General features: G+C 40.8%; 1 protein-coding gene across 17 annotated transcripts in view; it reads left to right on the top strand.

Moving 5' to 3' along the window:
• The window catches only part of STAT1 (signal transducer and activator of transcription 1), a 45,342-nt gene extending 33,598 nt beyond the window's left edge, over positions 1–11,744 (top strand). For 11 of the 17 annotated variants that reach the window (XM_063644822.1, XM_055290055.2, XM_055290056.2 and 8 more), the window contains 7 exons: positions 120–169; positions 923–1,017; positions 1,784–1,929; positions 4,059–4,244; positions 5,181–5,256; positions 6,139–6,241; positions 10,363–11,744. In XM_063644822.1, coding sequence (XP_063500892.1) covers positions 120–169; positions 923–1,017; positions 1,784–1,929; positions 4,059–4,244; positions 5,181–5,256; positions 6,139–6,241; positions 10,363–10,377 — 671 coding nt within the window. In that variant the 3' untranslated portion in view covers positions 10,378–11,744. Of the gene's footprint in view, positions 1–119; positions 170–922; positions 1,018–1,783; positions 1,930–4,058; positions 4,245–5,156; positions 5,257–6,138; positions 6,562–10,362 lie in introns of those variants that run through there. The other 6 variants (XM_063644818.1, XM_063644821.1, XM_063644819.1 and 3 more) reach the window with 4 other exon arrangements.
• The last annotated feature ends 7,535 nt before the right edge of the window (positions 11,745–19,279 follow it).

The raw sequence follows: 19,279 nt of genomic DNA, 5'->3' as shown, positions 1-19,279 counted from the left end.
TACAGTCTTTGCTGGGTGTTTGGCTCTTTTCCTTGAGAGCAAATACAAGAGCCATCCGTCCGACCAAAGCCTTAGAATCAGTTTCTGTTTGCTGAAAAATCTGGTTTTTATTTGTTTAGGTCCTAACGCCAGCCCCGATGGTCTCATTCCGTGGACGAGGTTTTGTAAGGTGAGGACTGTCTGGGTTTTATGCTCTCTGAGTCCTTTTTGCCCTCTGTTGAGGTTCTCATGTTTCTTGCTGTGATAGTTACTTTACTGTTTGCTTATTTTGGCGTGTTCTTCTCTGGCCAAGGAGCCCCTCGGGCAAGTTGTTTACTTTTCTTCTGTGCAGGAGGTTGGTCTCCGAGCGGGAGTCTGACAGGAAGCACCTGCCTGAGTGATAACATTCTTTCATATCTGAAATGAGGCTCCTGTTCACTCATGCTGGACCCCTGCCCAGCAGTTTTGTAGCCATTTCTGTGTGAAATGTATGTTCTGGGCTGGGTGGCACAGCCTGACCAACCAGACGAGTTTAATGGCCTGCTCGAGCGGAGGGGCCCACTGGGGGGAACGTTTAGACTCTGCTGGAGTCACCAGACAGTGTGGACCAGCTTGCACTGCTGGATTTTGCTAGTGTGGGGCAGCTTGTGTTTCCGTGAGTCACACTGGAGGTCACCCCCAGGCTAGCTTGCTACCGTTTGGAAAGGGAAGCAGAGCCTGGCACAGGGAAATGGAGAGCTCTGGAGAGCTCCTGGTCTAAATGCTGATAAGAGCGGGGAGGGAACTTGATATTCCCTGCCAGGGAAGGGATCCCATTGCTGTGCTGCATGGGACAGTTCCATCCTTGGCACCTGGGGAGTCTTTACAGATGATGGTGGGAGGGGCCATGGTAAGTCACTGTTTTAGATTTTTGTTCATAATGTGTGCATTTGTATACTTTCAGGAAAATATAAATGATAAAAATTTTCCCTTCTGGCTTTGGATTGAAAGCATCCTAGAACTCATTAAAAAACACCTGCTCCCTCTCTGGAATGATGGGTAAGGGCCACCGATGGATGTATTTTGAAATGTATTTTTAGTGCTGCGAGGTTGAGACAAGGCCTGAGTCCAGCTTCAGTATTTGACTAGGCGTGTGTGAATCTCACAGGAGTGCGCATTTATAGGTTGCCCCTTCAGGGCTTCAGAAGAGTAGAACCTCATAACATTAACCTTACACTTTCTTAGTACAGGTATATATATTGGCAAAGCTAAATTAAAAAAAAACAAAAAACTCTTGAGTGCCATTCATGCATTCATTCAGTCAACAAAAAATTTTTGAGCATCTAATATGTGGCCCCTAGGAAGGAAGAAAAACCCTTATAACTGAGTAAATCATTTCTATCTTGACTTATTGCCAGGATCGGCTGATATTTCAACAAAAGCTTTAACTTGATCAGAAGGGCTAGAATATGAAAATATATTGCCTAGGTCTTCCTCTCCAGTAAAAAGGATGTATACATTCAGACATTGTCATGGCCTTTAAAATAATAAAGGAACAATAAAAGGCTCATTCATCCCACGCGTGTTTATTGAGCATCTGTAGCATCCTACTGACACCATATTCATATCTTTTTTTTTAAAACCTTAGTATATACATGTGTAAGTGAAATGCTTCCTTAAGTGTCAACTGAATAGATTTTAAAATAGTCTACGTTTTTTACCGTAGGGTTTTTTTCTCACATTCCAGCCATTTTCTTGGTTTGTAAGTTAGCATGGAAATCATGATTGAACTAAAAGCCCATCCGTCCATCTCTTCAATATCCAGGTGCATCATGGGCTTCATCAGCAAGGAGCGAGAGCGTGCCCTGTTGAAGGACCAGCAGCCGGGGACCTTCCTGCTGCGGTTCAGCGAGAGCTCCCGGGAAGGGGCCATCACATTCACATGGATGGAGCGGTCCCAGAACGGAGGCGGTGAGTGGGAGTTTGAGTACATAGTCCCACCATTCCATGTGTGGGAAGTCCCTCTTCATCGCCACCAGTCAGCTCATACAGATAGTGCGTTTGGGACATGAAATTGCAGATCTTATACTTACCCCAAATGAGCCCCCCGATAGGATTTAATAAACCCCCACAAATGTTTGTGGTTCACTCTCTGGAACATATTGTGGAAATGATGGTTTTGAAAAGACAATGCCAATTCTTTCCTTTGCATCAGGTTTGTTATCTGCAGATCAAGGATGTGAGTCAATATAATCTGCAACCCGTTCTTGGCAGGAATCACATTTCCCACAGGAGTAAGCGTCCACATTCTCTTAGGGTCATCCCAGATTAGAGTGTGCAGATGAGGCAGGCTTCGGGAGAAGACTTCATACACATCGTTAGCCAGGGAGTTGATGCAGGACCTGTTGGGACGAGTGGCAGCCTCTACCCTGCCTTCAGACAGAGCAGCTGCAAATTTATCTTTATCGTATATTGGGTTTCTATTTAATCAAATGAGTCCATGGCTAAAAGACTCCAGAAACCTTGGTGTTATGAAGCAGGTTTCTGAGGGTGAAGCCCAACAGCGTAAATGAAAAAATCGTAAAGACCAACTGATTACTTTTCACTGTTGTTTAGAGTTTGGTCTATTTGAAGGGCAGGAGGAAAAACTGATTTGTTTTAGTAATTTTTATACTTTCAGTGGATAGACACAAAATGGAATACTCTTCTTGTTCTATTTATTTTTCTGAAATATTCCTCTTCTCCTGTTTTTCTGGAATACTCTTATTCTATTTGTTTTTCTGCCATACTCTTCTTGTTCTGTTTGTTTTTCTGGAATACTCTTGCTCTATTTGTTTTTCTGGAATATATTCTATTTTTCTGGAATACCCTTGTTCTATTTATTTTTCTGGAATTTAATAAACAGAAAAGTAAATTTTTCTGTTTATTTTTCTGGAACACTCTTCTTGTTCTATTTATTTTTCTGGAATACTCTTGTTCTACTTATTTTTCTGGAATATATTGTTCTATTTTTGTGGAATACTCTTGTCTGTTTATTTTTCTGGAATACTTTTGTTCTATTTGTTTTTCTGGACTACTCTTGTTCTATTTATTTTCTGGAATACTCTTCTATTTATTTTTCTGGAATACTCTTCTTGTTCTATTTATTTTTCTGGAGGACCCTTCTTGTTCTGTTTATTTTTCTGGAATACTCTTCTTCTATTTTTTTTTCTGGAATACTCTTCTTGTTCTGTTTTTCTTTTGAGGAAAAAGCGGGGGTGCTGAGACGAGAGTCTGGCGTGGGCAGTAGTCATTGGAACCTGCCCTTTTCCTCTTATCCTGTTCCCTTCCTGAACCAGCTGAGAGACAGAGCTAGCAGACCAAGCAGAGATGAAGAAAACCCTTGGCAACCAGGAAAGGTCAAGCAGGACAGTACCAGCCAGGAAGGGTAGGATGGCAGCATAGTCTCATGGTCCACAGCAGGCTCCCCAGAGCACCTCAACTGTGGCCTCTGGAAGGTGGACACTCAAGGGGAGATTCTGTATCAGCTAGGAAGAAGGATCTGAATTCAGTCTGGGAATAAGAACGGGAGTAAATTAAACCATGGTTTATTACATTAAGGGTTACAGGGAAATGTAGCAAATAGGATCATTTTTAATTTGAAAAGTTGTTTTCTATATATCATAATTTATTTTAATAAAAAATTAGATTTTTCAATATGAAAAGAAAAACAGAAAGTGAGTTTATCTTTAGTAATTTAAATCTGTGGCTTAAGCTAAGATGATCCACTTAGTAGTGAGTTATTTATGTGCCTATGGGCAATACATCGTTGAAGATGCAGGCTTTTAAAGGTTTTTAATCTTTTTTGCCCGGATTTATAAATCTAAGCAAATAATGGCAAATAGAATGTTATTGAGAATAATAGCTCCCTTTATTTTCCCTGAGACAGTATTATGATTTATTTAGAAATAAAGCAGTCTACTATATGTGTTATAATGCTTAGATGGTGATTAGTTCTTATGAGATTCACTCAAATCCATCAACTCTGCAGTGTTTTATTTCTCTGTCCTCTTTCATTTTGGGATGTTCTATGGGATTTACTTAGCTTTTCTCCTTTTTAGAACCTGAGTTCCATGCGGTTGAACCCTACACGAAGAAAGAACTTTCTGCTGTTACTTTCCCTGACATCATTCGCAATTACAAAGTCATGGCTGCTGAGAATATTCCTGAGAATCCCCTGAAGTATCTGTATCCAAATATTGACAAAGACCATGCCTTTGGAAAGTATTACTCCAGGCCAAAGGAAGGTAAGTGGGGCAAGCAGGTGGTAACAGTGTGGTACAGTCTTTCCTGATGAGGGGGTGATTATTCTCAAACTCCACCCATGCAGTGTTTTGCTTTTGAATTGGTAAGAGTAGGCTGTCAAAAGATGGCATAAACTCAGCACAGGTGAAACATAATGCATTATTTGGCCTGATACAGCTAGTAAGAAATGAATGGACAATTTCCTATTTTAGGAATGTTGGGAAAGTCCACTGCTAGTCTTGTGTATTTGTTACTATCACTGTTTCCACATGAAAAGGGGTAAAGAATACCCCTTCTGTGGCCAACCAACAGAAGGCATCTTGCTCACGTTAAAGTTGAGGAAACTGAGGCCTGGGAGAAGTGAAGTGGTTCATTTAGGGTGGCCCGATTACTTACTAGATCCTATTTTTATTAGATAATTATTAAAAGGAGGCCTCATCTGAGAACACAGGTCTCTTGCTTCTTAGTTGTCAATGAATTGCATTTGAGAAAGTTCAAATTAGACCTGTTTTGTTTGGAACACACCAGCAAAGCTGTTTTTTAGAATCATAAATCTCAATATTAGGACAATTACTTTGGAATGAAGATGCCCCCAGCTTACCTTGACAGCTGTGAATATTCATTAGCCAGGCTAATGCCAATAAACTAGATAGAACTTTGCATATTTTGGGCTCAAACTTCTTGTAAGATTTCAAGTTGTGTAAAGAGAAAGCTCCTAGCTAGTGTCCTGCTGAAATCTCCTCCCCTTTTCTTCTTGTTGCTTCTGCATTCCCACTAGAATTTTAGGTGACTTGGGCAGGGAGGTTATAGTCCCTTAAAGTTTTAGGATGCTAAGCTGTCTAGAAACACAGTAGAACTTTAATCCCCCCAAAAAGTTGATGTTCTATTCTGAAGTAATTTCTGTTGATGGAAAGCGTACACAATGTGTTTATTTCTAGCACCAGAGCCAATGGAACTTGATGGCCCTAAAGGAACTGGATATATCAAGACTGAATTGATTTCTGTGTCTGAAGTGTAAGTGAACACAGAAGAGTGACATGTTTACAAACCTCAAGCCAGCCTTGCTCCTGGCTGGGGCCTGTTGAAGATGCTTGTATTTTACTTTTCCATTGTAATTGCTGTCGCCATCACAGCCGAACTTGTTGAACTTGTTGAAAACCCTATCGGCATTTTACTACCTTTAAAAAAAAAAAAAAAAAAAAGCCAAAAGCCAAATTTGTATTTAAGGTATATAAATTTCCCCAAAACTGATACCCTTTGAAAAAGTATAAATAAAATGAGCAAAAATTGATCAGAGTGGGAAAGTAGTTCTTTTCAATCTAGAAAAGGCCAAAGTAATGATTGAGATACATTGTCTCCACTTGCTTTGATTTTGTTGTTTCATTTTATAAAAGGTAGAAAAAATTTTGGAAATGTCATTGTCAGTTATTTGGCCTGCAGCACTGTCTTGGGGTGAATGGATGTAGCCTTCATGTAAAAACACTGTGTGGAGCAGCTTTATCTGCATTCAAACCTCAAGGTAGGGATGAGGGACTCCCCAGACATTTCTCTGGTGCTTTTCTGTCCAGGGTAAGCCACGAGGCATGGTCATCTCAGGGTAGTGCACCGCACATGCTCACACCTAGGCTTACCCAGGCAGAAGCGGCACAGATTCCAGTCTGGCTATTGGTCATCACATCCCTGGAGTGTGAAACGTTTCCCAAGGGGCTGGGCTGGGGACATGAGCCTCCCACGAGCTGTACTTTTGCAAATGTATTTTACAAGTGTATGCACTTACCCAAAATAAAAATATAACGTGATAATTCAGTTACAGACAAAAGATAAAGTGTGTAAGTATGCACTAGTCCTTTCATCACTCAGATGTTGACATTGGTCTTTCCTTTTTCCCCATTTTAGTCACCCTTCTAGACTTCAGACCACAGACAACCTGCTCCCCATGTCTCCTGAGGAGTTTGACGAGGTGTCTCGGATAGTGGGCTCTGTAGAATTCGACAGTATGGTGAGTACCACGGCTGGCCTGTGTGTAGCTCTCAATAAGTGTGTGTGCTCAGAGGCAGGGAGGGCACCATGGCAGATCCTGGGCCTGTCTGCGGGAGGGAGCCCTGGCGGAGCCAAGGAGAGTGCAGTGCTCAGATGAGCCATGACAAGTTGGAGCTGCTGGATTTAAACCACCTACATCATCAGTGGGATTTTTATTCCTGGCATTCAGCACCTTCCAAAAAACAAGTGACGTTTCTAATATTCAAGTTTCCTCCTCTCCACTTTAAAGTTGTCCGTGTAGAAATTTCATATATTAAGGAACTAAGATTTCTTTGATAAGCAAATGTTTTTCTTCGGTATGCGATTTCATCACTGTGTCTAGGGGAGGGAGTGTTATTTTTAGAAAGGGAAGGACTAATGCTTGGTAGTTACAATAATTAGAGAGAATTATACTTTAGCAGCAATGAGATTACTTCATCTGCCTTATATTTGAGAGCTAATTTGTACAAGTAGCTCCTGGGGCTGTGAAGGGCTTGCCAAGAGTAAAAGGTTCAAGGAGTGAAATAGTAAATGAGATTCATGATAGAAATGGGAATATGATTGTCCACAAAAGAGAGCATCTTCCTTTGGGAGGGTGTTTTTTAGTATATCAACTAGTATTGTTTGCCTTTCAGCCTAAAATCCTTCCTCTTAAAGATTGTGCTTGCTTGGCTGGATTTTTGCTGATGCTGTTTAATTTTAAGCTCTTTTCCACATGGAGCTATTCCAGCTCATTTTTTAAAATTTATTTAATGCTTCCAAAAAATATCCTGAGTTATTACTGGCCTTTCTTCCTTACCATATTCCTGGTACCTGGCAAAAAGTAGGTGCTCAACAAAGAGAGGAAGGCAGGGAGGGGAAAGGTGAGCGAGAATGAGAGGGCGTCACTCTTCAGACATTTGGGGAATGTGTTGATAAGGCCTTAGTAAGATCTCCCTGTATTCAGGTTTCTCATGTGTAATGTTTTTACTTTTTTCCTCACCTTAAGTACGGGCTACAATCATTAGAGACTGTACTTTCTTACACTTTCCTGATTGTTGTTGACGAAATAGGCCATTTAGAAAAACACTTAGCTATTGTGGCAGCGAAATAGTTTCATTCCTATTGGCAAGTGTAAAATGAACCTTTTCTGCGTGTAAGAAGGATCCTGCTAGACTGTCACTCCCAACACTGCTATAAAGGTATAAAGGGCTTTATAGGCCTGGCACAAAAATGGAATAAATATAAAGCCTTATTCAGAAAATATGTTATATCCCAGGAACCGTAAAATGGGGGGATTTTTTACACCTCTTTTGTTGTTCCTGAGCAAATTACATCATCATCACCACCACCATTAATAGGTGACATGAGGCACCTACAGTATACCATGTACTTCACGGGTAGTAACTCATTCAGTCCTCACAGCCACCTTCTGGTGAGTTAGGTATTATTGTTATTCCTACTTGGACAGATGTGGGAACAGAGCCCCTTCTCCCCACACAGCCCCTTTTATGTAACTTGACTAAGATCAAGCAGTTAGTAAATGGTAGAAAGAATATTTGAATCTACCTAGCGAGTCTCTAGTGCATGCTTTTGTCCAGTATCCTGGAAAGCCTCCCACAAAAAGCTAATCTTTGCCCCATTCAAAACATGCACCCTGAAGAAGCTGTTTGTACAGGATTGGGTTTATTCTGTTACTAAGACAAAGGCATCATGGCCTTTAGGTGAGAGGCCTGTGTGTGTTTGGGATTTGGCAATCAGCATTCCATCTCTATCATCACCATTATTGAGAAAATAGATGGATTGGTTCCCTCTCTGCAGTCCTGTGGGGCAGTTGGACTGCTCTCTGTGCCCTCAGGATGATACTGTGAGAGCAATTTAAATATGCTAAGCACATGTCAGGAAACAGTTTTGTGGTCTTTGGACGTTCGCTGTAGCTATTCCATTCCATTTCAGATGATTTCGTTCATTTCATTTGTAGAATAAAATAAATCCATTTCACACACACACACACACCCTCTGCCCACCACTAAAGTCTCCCATTAAACCCATAGAAGACTTAAAGAGCTAAAAGAGGCTATAATTAAAAAAATAGAAAAAAAAAGAAAAAGAGTTCATAATATAGGCACGGCACTGGTTAGACAAAAGTTGAATCAGTCTCTAAATTGGGTTGACTTCACAATGGTTTGCTGTCCTGCCCCTTGGCCATGACTTCCATCCATCATCTACTCTTAGAATCAGGGTGTATACTCTGAAACAGAAGCAGCTCTCCCCAAGCTGGCTGTCTTCTGCCAAGTCTGGAGGTTGCAGCTCTGAAAGAGGGTGGCACCAGGGGCCAACGTCTGGTGCAGCCTCAGGAGCAATAGGACCATAGGCTCCTGAGGAAATTGTCCAGAGAGCCAGAGAACACCAGAATACTGAGGTGTTCTCTGCAGTATGACTTGGGCATTTGTTTAGTCTGGATTTCCTACATAATCAGTGTTTTCCTCTGGGACTATAATAGAACCAGTCTACTCTCCAAGAGGCCTTTAGCCAAAGCTCATAATGATAGGACTAGCTATTAATTGTCTACTACTTTCTGTCTACTATACTAAACATTTTACATATGCCATCTAATTTAACAAGCCTATCTGCTAGGTACTATTAATCCCCTTTCAATAGATGAAGACTTTGAGATTTAGAGAGGTTAAGCCACTTGCCCTGCTCACGCAGTGACAGGATCTGAATCCAGGCTTCCTCCCTTCCTCTATCTATCTATCTCCCCCTCCCTCCCTCTCTTTACCCCCCCAGTCCACCCTATTAAGCACACATTTGAAACATCAGCCAGGCCGGGCATGGTGGCTCACGCCTGTAATCCCAACATTTTGGGAGGCCGGGGCAGGTGGATCACCTGGGATCAGGAGTTTGAGACCAGCCTGGCCAACATGGTGAAACTCCATCTCTACTAAAAATACAAAAATTAGCTGGGCATGGTGGTGTGTGCCTGTAATATCAGCTACTAGGGGGGCTGAAGCCGGAGGATCACTTGAACCTGGAAGGTGGAGGTTGCAGTGAGCCAAGATGGTGCCACTGCACTCCAGCCTGGGCAACAGAGGAAGACTCCGTCTCAAATTAAAAAAAAAAAAAAGAAAGAAAAAAAAGAGAAACATCAGCCAGACTGAAACGTAGGGGCAACACTTTCACTGTGTTTTTCAATCCAAAATAATTTTCCTAAGAGCCCACTATGTACCACACACTATTGAGCACTTGGGATTAAAAAAAAGTTCTCCAGAGGCTTTCCAGTCTAGTGCCATGTGTCTCAGTCTTGGTGCTACTGGTATTTGGGGCTTCAGAATTATTTGTTGGGGATTGGTGGGGTGGGGAGCTTTCCTGTGCTTCATAGGAGGTTCAGCAACACCTCTGGCTTCTACCAAATAGATACCAGTAAGCACATGCACCCTCACAGCCAGATGGGACAATCAGAAATGTCTTCAGCCATTGCCAGGGGACAGAATCATCCTCGATTGAAAGCATCTGGTCTAAGGGGAAAGACCAGTGTGGAAGTCAGACAGCAAGTCACTGGCAGGCTAGTATCCTTTGGATGAACAATTTACTTACTATAAGTTGTCCTGGTCAAGGCAGCTGGGCAGAAGGCACTGGTGGGGAGGGTGAAGGGGTTCTTAGTAATTCTGCTTCTTTAGCCTGTACCTGAAACACAGTCATTGATTTTACCCACTGAGTGGCCTTTAGGGGAAGTGTATCATTTCCCTCTCCTTCCTCTCTCCCTCTGGCATATGGCTCAGCATTTCTTCACCCTTGTTTCACATGAGCAGATTTGACACGTTGCTCTGTCCCCAGACTTGCATAACAGCAAAAAGCTTTATGCAGTCTGGATGGATTCACAAAATTAAGCCAGTGGGCAGCAGAGTAATAATCCGTCAGCTTAGGTGATATAAAAGGTCTTGATTAGCCCAGGATAATACATAGTACATGCTGAAGGCCCTCTTATTCCATGGTATTTATTTGCCATTGCAAGTATCTTCCTACTACTTCATTCTAGAATAGACAAGCAATGTTTAATGTATGAATCTGCATTTCACAAGATCAGTGTAATAAACTTAACCACATTTTGTCTTTTTACAGATGAACACAGTATAGAACATGAATTTTTTTCATCTTCTCTGGCGACAGTTTTCCTTCTCATCTGTGATTCCCTCCTGCTACTCTGTTCCTTCACATCCTGTGTTTCTAGGGAAATGAAAGAAAGGCCAACAAATTCGCTGCAACCTGTTGATAGCAAGTGAATTTTTCTGTAACTCAGAAACATCAGTTACTCTGAAGGGCATCATGCATCTTACTGAAGGTAAAATTGAAAGGCATTCTCTGAAGAGCGGGTTTCACAAGTGAAAAACATCCAGATACACCCAAAGTATCAGGATGAGAATGAGGGTCCTTTGGGAAAGGAGAAGTTAAGCAACATCTAGTAAATGCTGTGCATAAAGTCAGTGCCCAACTGTTATAGGTTGTTGGATAAATCAATGGTTATTTAGGGAACTGCTTGACGTAGGAACGGTAAATTTCTGTGGGAGAATTCTTACGTGTTTTCTTTGCTTTAAGTGTGACTGGCAGTTTGCCATTGGTTTACCTGTGAAATAGTTCAAAGCCAAGTTTATATACAGTTGTATCAGTCCTCTTTCAAAGGTAGCCATCATGCATCTGGTAGGGGGAAAATGTGTATTTTATTACATCTTTCACATTGGCTATTTAAAGACAAAGACAAATTCTGTCTCGTGAGAAGAGAATATTAGCTTTACTGTTTGTTATGGCTTAATGACACTGGCTAATATCAATAGAAGGATGTACATTTCCAAATTCACAAGTTGTGTTTGATATCCAAAGCTGAATACATTCTGCTTTCATCTTGGTCACATACAATTATTTTTACAGTTCTACCAAGGGAGTTAGGCTATTCACAACCACTCATTCAAAAGTTGAAATTAACCATAGATGTAGATAAACTCAAATTTAATTCATGTTTCTTAAATGGGCTACTTTGTCTTTTTTGTTATTAGGGTGGTATTTAGTCTATTAGCCACAAAATTGGGAAGGAGTAGAAAAAGTAGTAACTGACGACTTGAATCATTAACTAGAGATAATATGAGAATCAGATCATTTCAAAACTCACTTCCTATGTAACTGCATTGAGAACTGCATGTTTCGCTGATATATGTGTTTTTCACATTTGCGAATGGTTCCATTATCTCTCTTGTACTTTTTCCAGACACTTTTTTGAGTGGATGATGTTTCGTGAAGTATACCGTATTTTTACCTGTTTTCTTCCTTATCACTGACACAAAAAGTAGATTAAGTGATGGGTTTGACAAGGTTCTTCCCTTTTACATACTGCTGTCTATGTGGCTGTATCTTGTTTTTCCACTACTGCTACCACAACTATATTATCATGCAAATGCTGTATTTTTCTTTGGTGGAGATAAAGATTTCTTGAGTTTTGTTTTAAAATTAAAGCTAAAGTATCTGTCTTGCGTTAAATATAATATGCACACAGTGCTTTCCGTGGCACTGCACACAATCTGGGGCTTCCTCTCTCAGTTTTTATGTAGATGGCGAGAACCTAAGTTTCAGTTGACTTTTACAAATGAAATGACTAAAAAACAAAGAAGACAACATTAAAACAATGTTGTTTCTAATTGCTGAGGTTTAGCTGTCAGTTCTTTTTGCCCTTTGGGAATTTGGCATGGTTTCATTTTACTGCACTAGCCAAGAGACTTTACTTTTAAGAAGTATTAAAATTCTAAAATTCTATTAATCTCTTATTAATAGTATTTAATATATTCTTAAAATTACTGACATTATGAATTGGTTTGATGCTTTTCTCATGTACCTCAATCCTTATTTTAAAATAAGATCAATAACACTATTTTCCTAAATGTTGTCCTTACCTGCCCTACACGTATTCAGAATTGCTATGGCAGATTAAGATACGTCAATGGAAGAGGTCAGAGGAGTAATATTATTGGAAACAGCTGTAATAGGTGCCATAAAAAGCAAACAAAAGTACTTTGGTTCTTTGTGACCACAGCTGTCCCCAAATATACAAATGATTCAGCACTTATTTTAAAATGAATCTGGGTATTGCTAATACCCCCAAATTAGCAGTTTTTAATTTTAAAATACATGAGAAATGGGACTTTGTCGTCTCCAAAGCAGTCATCTAAAATCTACACCCCCACGATTAGATGAGTTATTACTGAGAAGTTATTGCACCCACAAAAAAAGCTGCCATTTTTTTCCAAAGATGTTAAAAGCTAGAAGGCCAGGCCTTCTCAAAGTAAAATACACTGTGTACTGGGGAAAAAAGGGTAAGAAGAGGCATAATTACCAAGTTAGACATAGTCTGTCAAGTTGTATTTAGCTATTATCATGGAATAGTGTTATTCCCTGATAATGAATGTTGGCATCATAACCAGAATGATTATTCTCATCTCCATATCTTCGTATTTACATCTAGGAAATATAAAGCTTATTTATAGTGAACACTGAGAGTAGTCTCTCTCCAAGGAGTAAATATGCCCTGGCTAACTAGTGTAAGTTTGTATTCTTACATAATTAACCATTATAAGAAGTCACTGAGTAGATCCTAACTTAAGGGATATTTGTGTGTGTTTGAGTATTTCTCGTGTGGTGTTTGTCTAAGTTTGAAAAGTGTTTTATAAGCATAGAGCTTATGTGTGCTACTGGGGACAAATGTCTCATTTTAAAGGAAAGAGGGTTTTCTGAGATGGCATGAAATGAGTGAAATCTATTTATTGCCTGAAAGCTAAAGTGGAATATGAAGGCAAGTCTTTCTGAACAGAGCAGTCCTGTCACTGACTAACCCAGAGAAAGGACAGGAAAAAGCTAGAAAGTGTTTTGAAAACTCTTCTGCTTACCTTTTGAATTGGGACATTAACAAAGTAAGGACCATTTATGTGAGTGGCTTCCTTTGGTTATGATTCACTCATTAATTCATCAAATTTATATAGAGCACCTGCCATGAGCCAGGCATTATACTAGATGTTTGGGAAACATGGTAAACGAAAGCAAAGATCCCTGCTTTTATTTTTTATTTTTTTTTTTTTATTATACTTTAGGGTTTTAGGGTACATGTGCACAATGTGCAGTTTTGTTACATATGTATCCATGTGCCATGTTGATTTCCTGCACCCATTAACTTGTCATTTAGCATTAGGTGTATCTCCTAATGCTGTCCCTCCCCCCTCCCCCCACCCCACAACAGTCCCCGGAGTGTGATGTTCCCCTTCCTGTGTCCATGAGTTCTCATTGTTCAATTCCCACCTATGAGTGAGAACATGCGGTGTTTGGTTTTTTGTCCTTGCGATAGTTTACTGAGAATGATGTTTTCCAGTTTCATCCATGTCCCTACAAAGGACACGAACTCATCATTTTTTATGGCTGCATAGTATTCCATGGTGTATATGTGCCACATTTTCTTAATCCAGTCTATCGTTGTTGGACATTTGGGTTGGTTCCAACTCTTTGCTATTGTGAATAGTGCCGCAATAAACATACGTGTGCATGTGTCTTTATAGCAGCATGATTTATAGTCCTTTGGGTATATACCCAGTAATGGGATGGCTGGGTCAAATGGTATTTCTAGTTCGAGAACCCTGAGGAATCGCCACACTGACTTCCACAATGGTTGAACTAGTTTACAGTCCCACCAACAGTGTAAAAGTGTTCCTATTTCTCCACATCCTCTCCAGCACCTGTTGTTTCCTGATTTTTTAATGATGGCCATTCTAACTGGTGTGAGATGGTATCTCACTGTGGTTTTGATTTGCATTTCTCTGATGGCCAGTGATGAGGAGCATTTCTTCATGTGTTTTTTGGCTGCATAAATGTCTTCTTTTGAGAAGTGTCTGTTCATGTCCTCTGCCCACTTTTTGATGGGGTTGTTTGTTTTTTTCTTGTAAATTTGTTTGAGTTCATTGTAGATTCTGGATATTAGCCCTTTGTCAGATGAGTAGGTTGCAAAAATTTTCTCCCATTCTGTAGGTTGCCTGTTCACTCTGATGATAGTTTCTTTTGCTGTGCAGAAGCTCTTTAGTTTAATGAGATCCCATTTGTCGATTTTGGCTTTTGTTGCCATTGCTTTTGGTGTTTTAGACATGAAGTCCTTGCCCACGCCTATGACCTGAATGGTATTGCCTAGGTTTTCTTGTAGGATTTTAATGGTTTTAGGTCTAACATATAAGTCTTTAATCCATCTTGAATTAATTTTTGTATAAGGTGTAAGGAAGGGATCCAGTTTCAGCTTTCTACATATGGCTAGCCAGTTTTCCCAGCACCATTTATTAAATAGGGAATCCTTTCCCCATTTCTTGTTTTTGTCAGGTTTGTCAAAGATCAGATAGTTGTAGCTATGCGACATCATTTCTGAGGGCTCTGTTCTGTTCCATTGATCTATGTCTCTGTTGTGGTACCAGTACCATGCTGTTTTGGTTACTGTAGCCTTGTAGTATAGTTTAAAGTCAGGTAGCGTGATGCCTCCAGCTTTGTTCTTTTGGCTTAGGATTGACTTGGCGATGCGGGCTCTTTTTTGGTTCCATATGAACTTTAAAGTAGTTTTTTCCAATTCTGTGAAGAAAGTCATTGGTAGCTTGATGGGGATGGCATTGAATCTATAAATTACCTTGGGCAGTATGGCCATTTTCACGATATTGATTCTTCCAACCCATGAGCATGGAATGTTCTTCCATTTGTTTGTATCCTCTTTTATTTCATTGAGCAGTGGTTTGTAGTTCTCCTTGAAGAGGTCCTTCACATCCCTTGTAAGTTGGATTCCTAGGTATTTTATTCTCTTTGAAGCAATTGTGAATGGGAGTTCACTCATGATTTGGCTCTCTGTTTGTCTGTTATTGGTGTACAAGAATGCTTGTGATTTTTGTACATTAATTTTGTATCCTGAGACTTTGCTGAAGTTGCTAATCAGCTTAAGGAGATTTTGGGCTGAGACAATGGGGTTTTCTAGATATACAATCATGTCATCTGCAAACAGGGACAATTTGACTTCCTCTTTTCCTAACTGAATACCCTTTATTTCCTTCTCCTGCCTGATTGCTCTGGCCAGAACTTCCAGCACTATGTTGAATAGGAGCGGTGAGAGAGGGCATCCCTGTCTTGTGCCAGTTTTCAGAGGGAATGCTTCCAGTTTTTGCCCATTCAGTATGATATTGGCTGTGGGTTTGTCGTAGATAGCTCTTATTATTTTGAGATACGTCCCATCAATACCTAATTTATTGAGAGTTTTTACCATGAAGGGTTGTTGAATTTTGTCAAAGGCCTTTTCTGCATCTATTGAGATAATCATGTGGTTTTTGTCTTTGGTTCTGTTTATATGCTGGATTACATTTATTGATTTGCATATGTTGAACCAGCCTTGCATCCCAGGGATGAAGCCCACTTGATCATGGTGGATAAGCTTTTTGATGTGCTGCTGGATTCGGTTTGCCAGTATTTTATTGAGGATTTTTGCATCAATGTTCATCAAGGATATTGGTCTGAAATTCTCTTTTTTGGTTAAGTCTCTGCCAGGTTTTGGTATCAGGACGATGCTGGCTTCGTAAAATGTGTTAGGGAGGATTCCCTCTTTTTCTATCGATTGGAATAGTTTCAGAAGGAATGGTACCAGTTCCTCCTTGTACCTCTGGTAGAATTCAGCTGTGAATCCATCAGGTCCTGGACTCTTTTTGGTTGGTAAGCTATTGATTATTGCCACAATTTCAGAACCTGTTATTGGTCTATTCAGAGATTCAACTTCTTCCTGGTTTAGTCTTGGGAGGGTGTATTTGTCGAGGAATTTATCCATTTCTTCTAGATTTTCGAGTTTATTTGCATAGAGGTGTTTGTAGTATTCTCTGATGGTAGATTGTATTTCTGTGGGATCGGTGGTGATATCCCCTTTTTCGTTTTTTATTGCATCTATTTGATTCTTCTCTCTTTTCTTCTTTATTAGTCTTGCTAGCGGTCCATCAATTTTGTTGATCTTTTCAAAAAACCAGCTCCTGGATTCATTAATTTTTTGAAGGGTTTTTTGTGTCTCTATTTCCTTCAGTTCTGCTCTGATTTTAGTTATTTCTAGCCTTCTGCTAGCTTTTGAATGTGTTTGCTCTTGCTTTTCTAGTTCTTTTAATTGCGATGTTAGGGTGTCAATTTTGGATCTTTCCTGCTTTCTCTTGTGGGCATTTAGTGCTATAAATTTCCCTCTACACACTGCTTTGAACGTGTCCCAGAGATTCTGGTATGTTGTGTCTTTGTTCTCGTTGGTTTCAAAGAACATCTTTATTTCTGCCTTCATTTCATTATGTACCCAATAGTCATTTAGGAGCAGGTTGTTCAGTTTCCATGTAGTTGAGCGGTTTTGAGTGAGTTTCTTAATCCTGAGTTCTAGTTTGATTGCACTGTGGTCTGAGAGACAGTTTGTTATAATCTCTGTTCTTTTACATTTGCTGAGAAGAGCTTTACTTCCAACTATGTGGTCAATTTTGGAATAGGTGTGGTGTGGTGCTGAAAAAAATGTATATTCTGTTGATTTGGGGTGGAGAGTTCTGTAGATGTCTATTAGGTCCACTTTATGTAGAGCTGAGTTCAATTCCTGGATATCCTTGTTAACTTTCTGTCTCGTTGATCTGTCTAATGCTGACAGTGGGGTGTTAAAATCTCCCATTATTATTGTGTGGGAGTTTAAGTCCCTTTGTAGGTCACTGAGGACTTGCTTTATGAATCTGGGTGCTCCTGTGTTGGGTGCATATATATTTAGGATAGTTAGCTCTTCTTGTTGAATTGATCCCTTTACCATTATGTAATGGCCTTCTTTGTCTCTTTTGATCTTTGTTGGTTTAAAGTCTATTTTATCAGAGACTAGGATTGCAACCCCTGCCTTTTTTTGTTTTCCAGTTGCTTGATAGATCTTCCTCCATCCCTTTATTTTGAGTCTATGTGTGTCTCTGCACGTGAGATGGGTTTCCTGAATACAGCACACTGATGGGTCCTGACTCCTTATCCAGTTTGCCAGTCTGTGTCTTTTGATTGGAGCATTTAGCCCATTTACATTTAACGTGAATATTGTTATGTGTGAATCTGATCCTGTCATTATGATGTTAGTTGGTTATTTTGCTTGTTAGTTGCTATAGTTTCTTCCTAGCCTCGATGGTCTTTACAATTTGGCATGTTTTTGCAGGGGCTGGTAGCAGTTGTTCCTTTCCATGTTTAGTGCTTCCTTCAGGAGCTCTTTTAGGGCAGGCCTGGTGGTGACAAAATCACTCAGCGTTTGCTTGTCTGTAAAGTATTTTATTTCTCCTTCACTTATGAAGCTTAGTTTGGCGGGATAGGAAATTCTGGGCTGAAAATTCTTTTCTTTAAGAATGTTGAATATCGGCCCCCACTCTCTTCTGGCTTGTAGAGTTTCTGCTGAGAGATCAGCTGTTAGTCTGATGGGCTTCCCTTTGTGGGTAACCCGACCTTTCTCTCTGGCTGCCCTTAACATTTTTTCCTTCATTTCAACTTTGGTGAATCTGACAATTATGTGTCTTGGAGTTGCCCTTCTCGAGGAGTATCTTTGTGGCGTTCTCTGTATTTCCTGAATCTGAATGCTGGCCTGCCTTGCTAGATTGGGGAAGTTCTCCTGGATAATATCTTGCAGAGTGTTTTCCAACTGGGTTCCATTCTCCCCATCATCTTCAGGTACACCAATCAGACGTAGGTTTGGTCTTTTCACATAGTCCCAAATTTCTTGGAGGCTTTGTTCATTTCTTTTTATTCTTTTTTCTCTAAACTTCCCTTCTCTCTTCATTTCATTCATTTCATCTTCTATCAGCGATACCCTTTCTTCCAGTTGATCACATCTGCTACTGAGGCTTCTGCATTCTTCGCGTAGTTCTCGAAACTTGGCTTTCAGCTCCATCATCTCCTTGAAGCCCTTCTCTCCATTGGTTATTCTAGTTATCCATTCTTCTAATTTTTTTTCAAAGTTTTTAACTTCTTTGCTATTGTTTTGAATTTCCTCTCGTAGCTCAGAGTAGTTTGATCGTCTGAAGCCTTCTTCTCTCAACTCATCAAAGTCATCCTCCATCCAGCTTTGTTCCGTTGCTGGTGAGGAACTGCGTTCCTTTGGAGGAGGAGAGGTGCTCTGTTTTTTAGAGTTTCCAGTTTTTTTGGTCTGTTTTTTCCCCATCTTTGTGGTTTTGTCTACTTTTTGTCTTCGATGATGGTGATGTACAGATGGGTTTTTGGTGTGGATGTCCTTTCTGTTTGTTAATTTTCCTTCTACCAAACAAGACCCTCAGCTGCAGGTCTGTTGGAGTTTACTAGAGGTCCACTCCAGACCCTGTTTGGCTGGGTGTCAGCACCGGTGGCTGCAGAACAGCGGATTTTCGTGAGACCACAAATTCAGCTGTCTGATAGTTCCTCTGAAAGTTTTGTCTCAGAGGAGTACCCGGTTGAATGAGGTGTCAGTCTGTCCCTACTGGGGGGGGTGCCTCCCAGTTAGGCTGCTCAGGGGTGAGGGACCCACTTTAGGAGGCAGTCTGTCCGTTCTCAGATCTCCCGCTGCGTGCTGGGAGAACCACTACTCTCTTCAAAGCTGTCAGTCAGACAGGGACATTTAAGGCTGTGGAGGTTCTCGCTGAGTTTTTGGTTGTCTGTGCCCTGCCCCCAGAGGTGGAGCCTACAGAGGCAGGCAGGCCTCCTTGAGCTGTGGTGGGCTCCACCCAGTTCGAGCTTCCGGGCTGCTTTGTTTACCTAAGCAAGCCTGGGCAATGGCGGGCGCCCCTCCCCCAGCCTCGTTGCCGCCTTGCAGCGTGATCTCAGACTGCTGTGCTAGCAATCAGCAAGACTCTGTGGGCATAGGACCCTCCGAGCCAGGTGCGGGACACAATCTCCTAGTGTGCCGTTTTCCAGGCCCGTTGGAAAAGCGCAGTATTAGGACGGGACTGACCCGATATTCCAGGTGCCGTCTGTTTCCCCTTTCTTTGACTAGGAA

The sequence above is a fragment of the Symphalangus syndactylus genome, chromosome 8 (genome assembly GCF_028878055.3).
Source record: "Symphalangus syndactylus isolate Jambi chromosome 8, NHGRI_mSymSyn1-v2.1_pri, whole genome shotgun sequence".
Taxonomy (NCBI): Eukaryota; Metazoa; Chordata; class Mammalia; order Primates; family Hylobatidae; genus Symphalangus; species Symphalangus syndactylus.
This window is presented reverse-complemented; position numbering and strand designations above follow the sequence as displayed.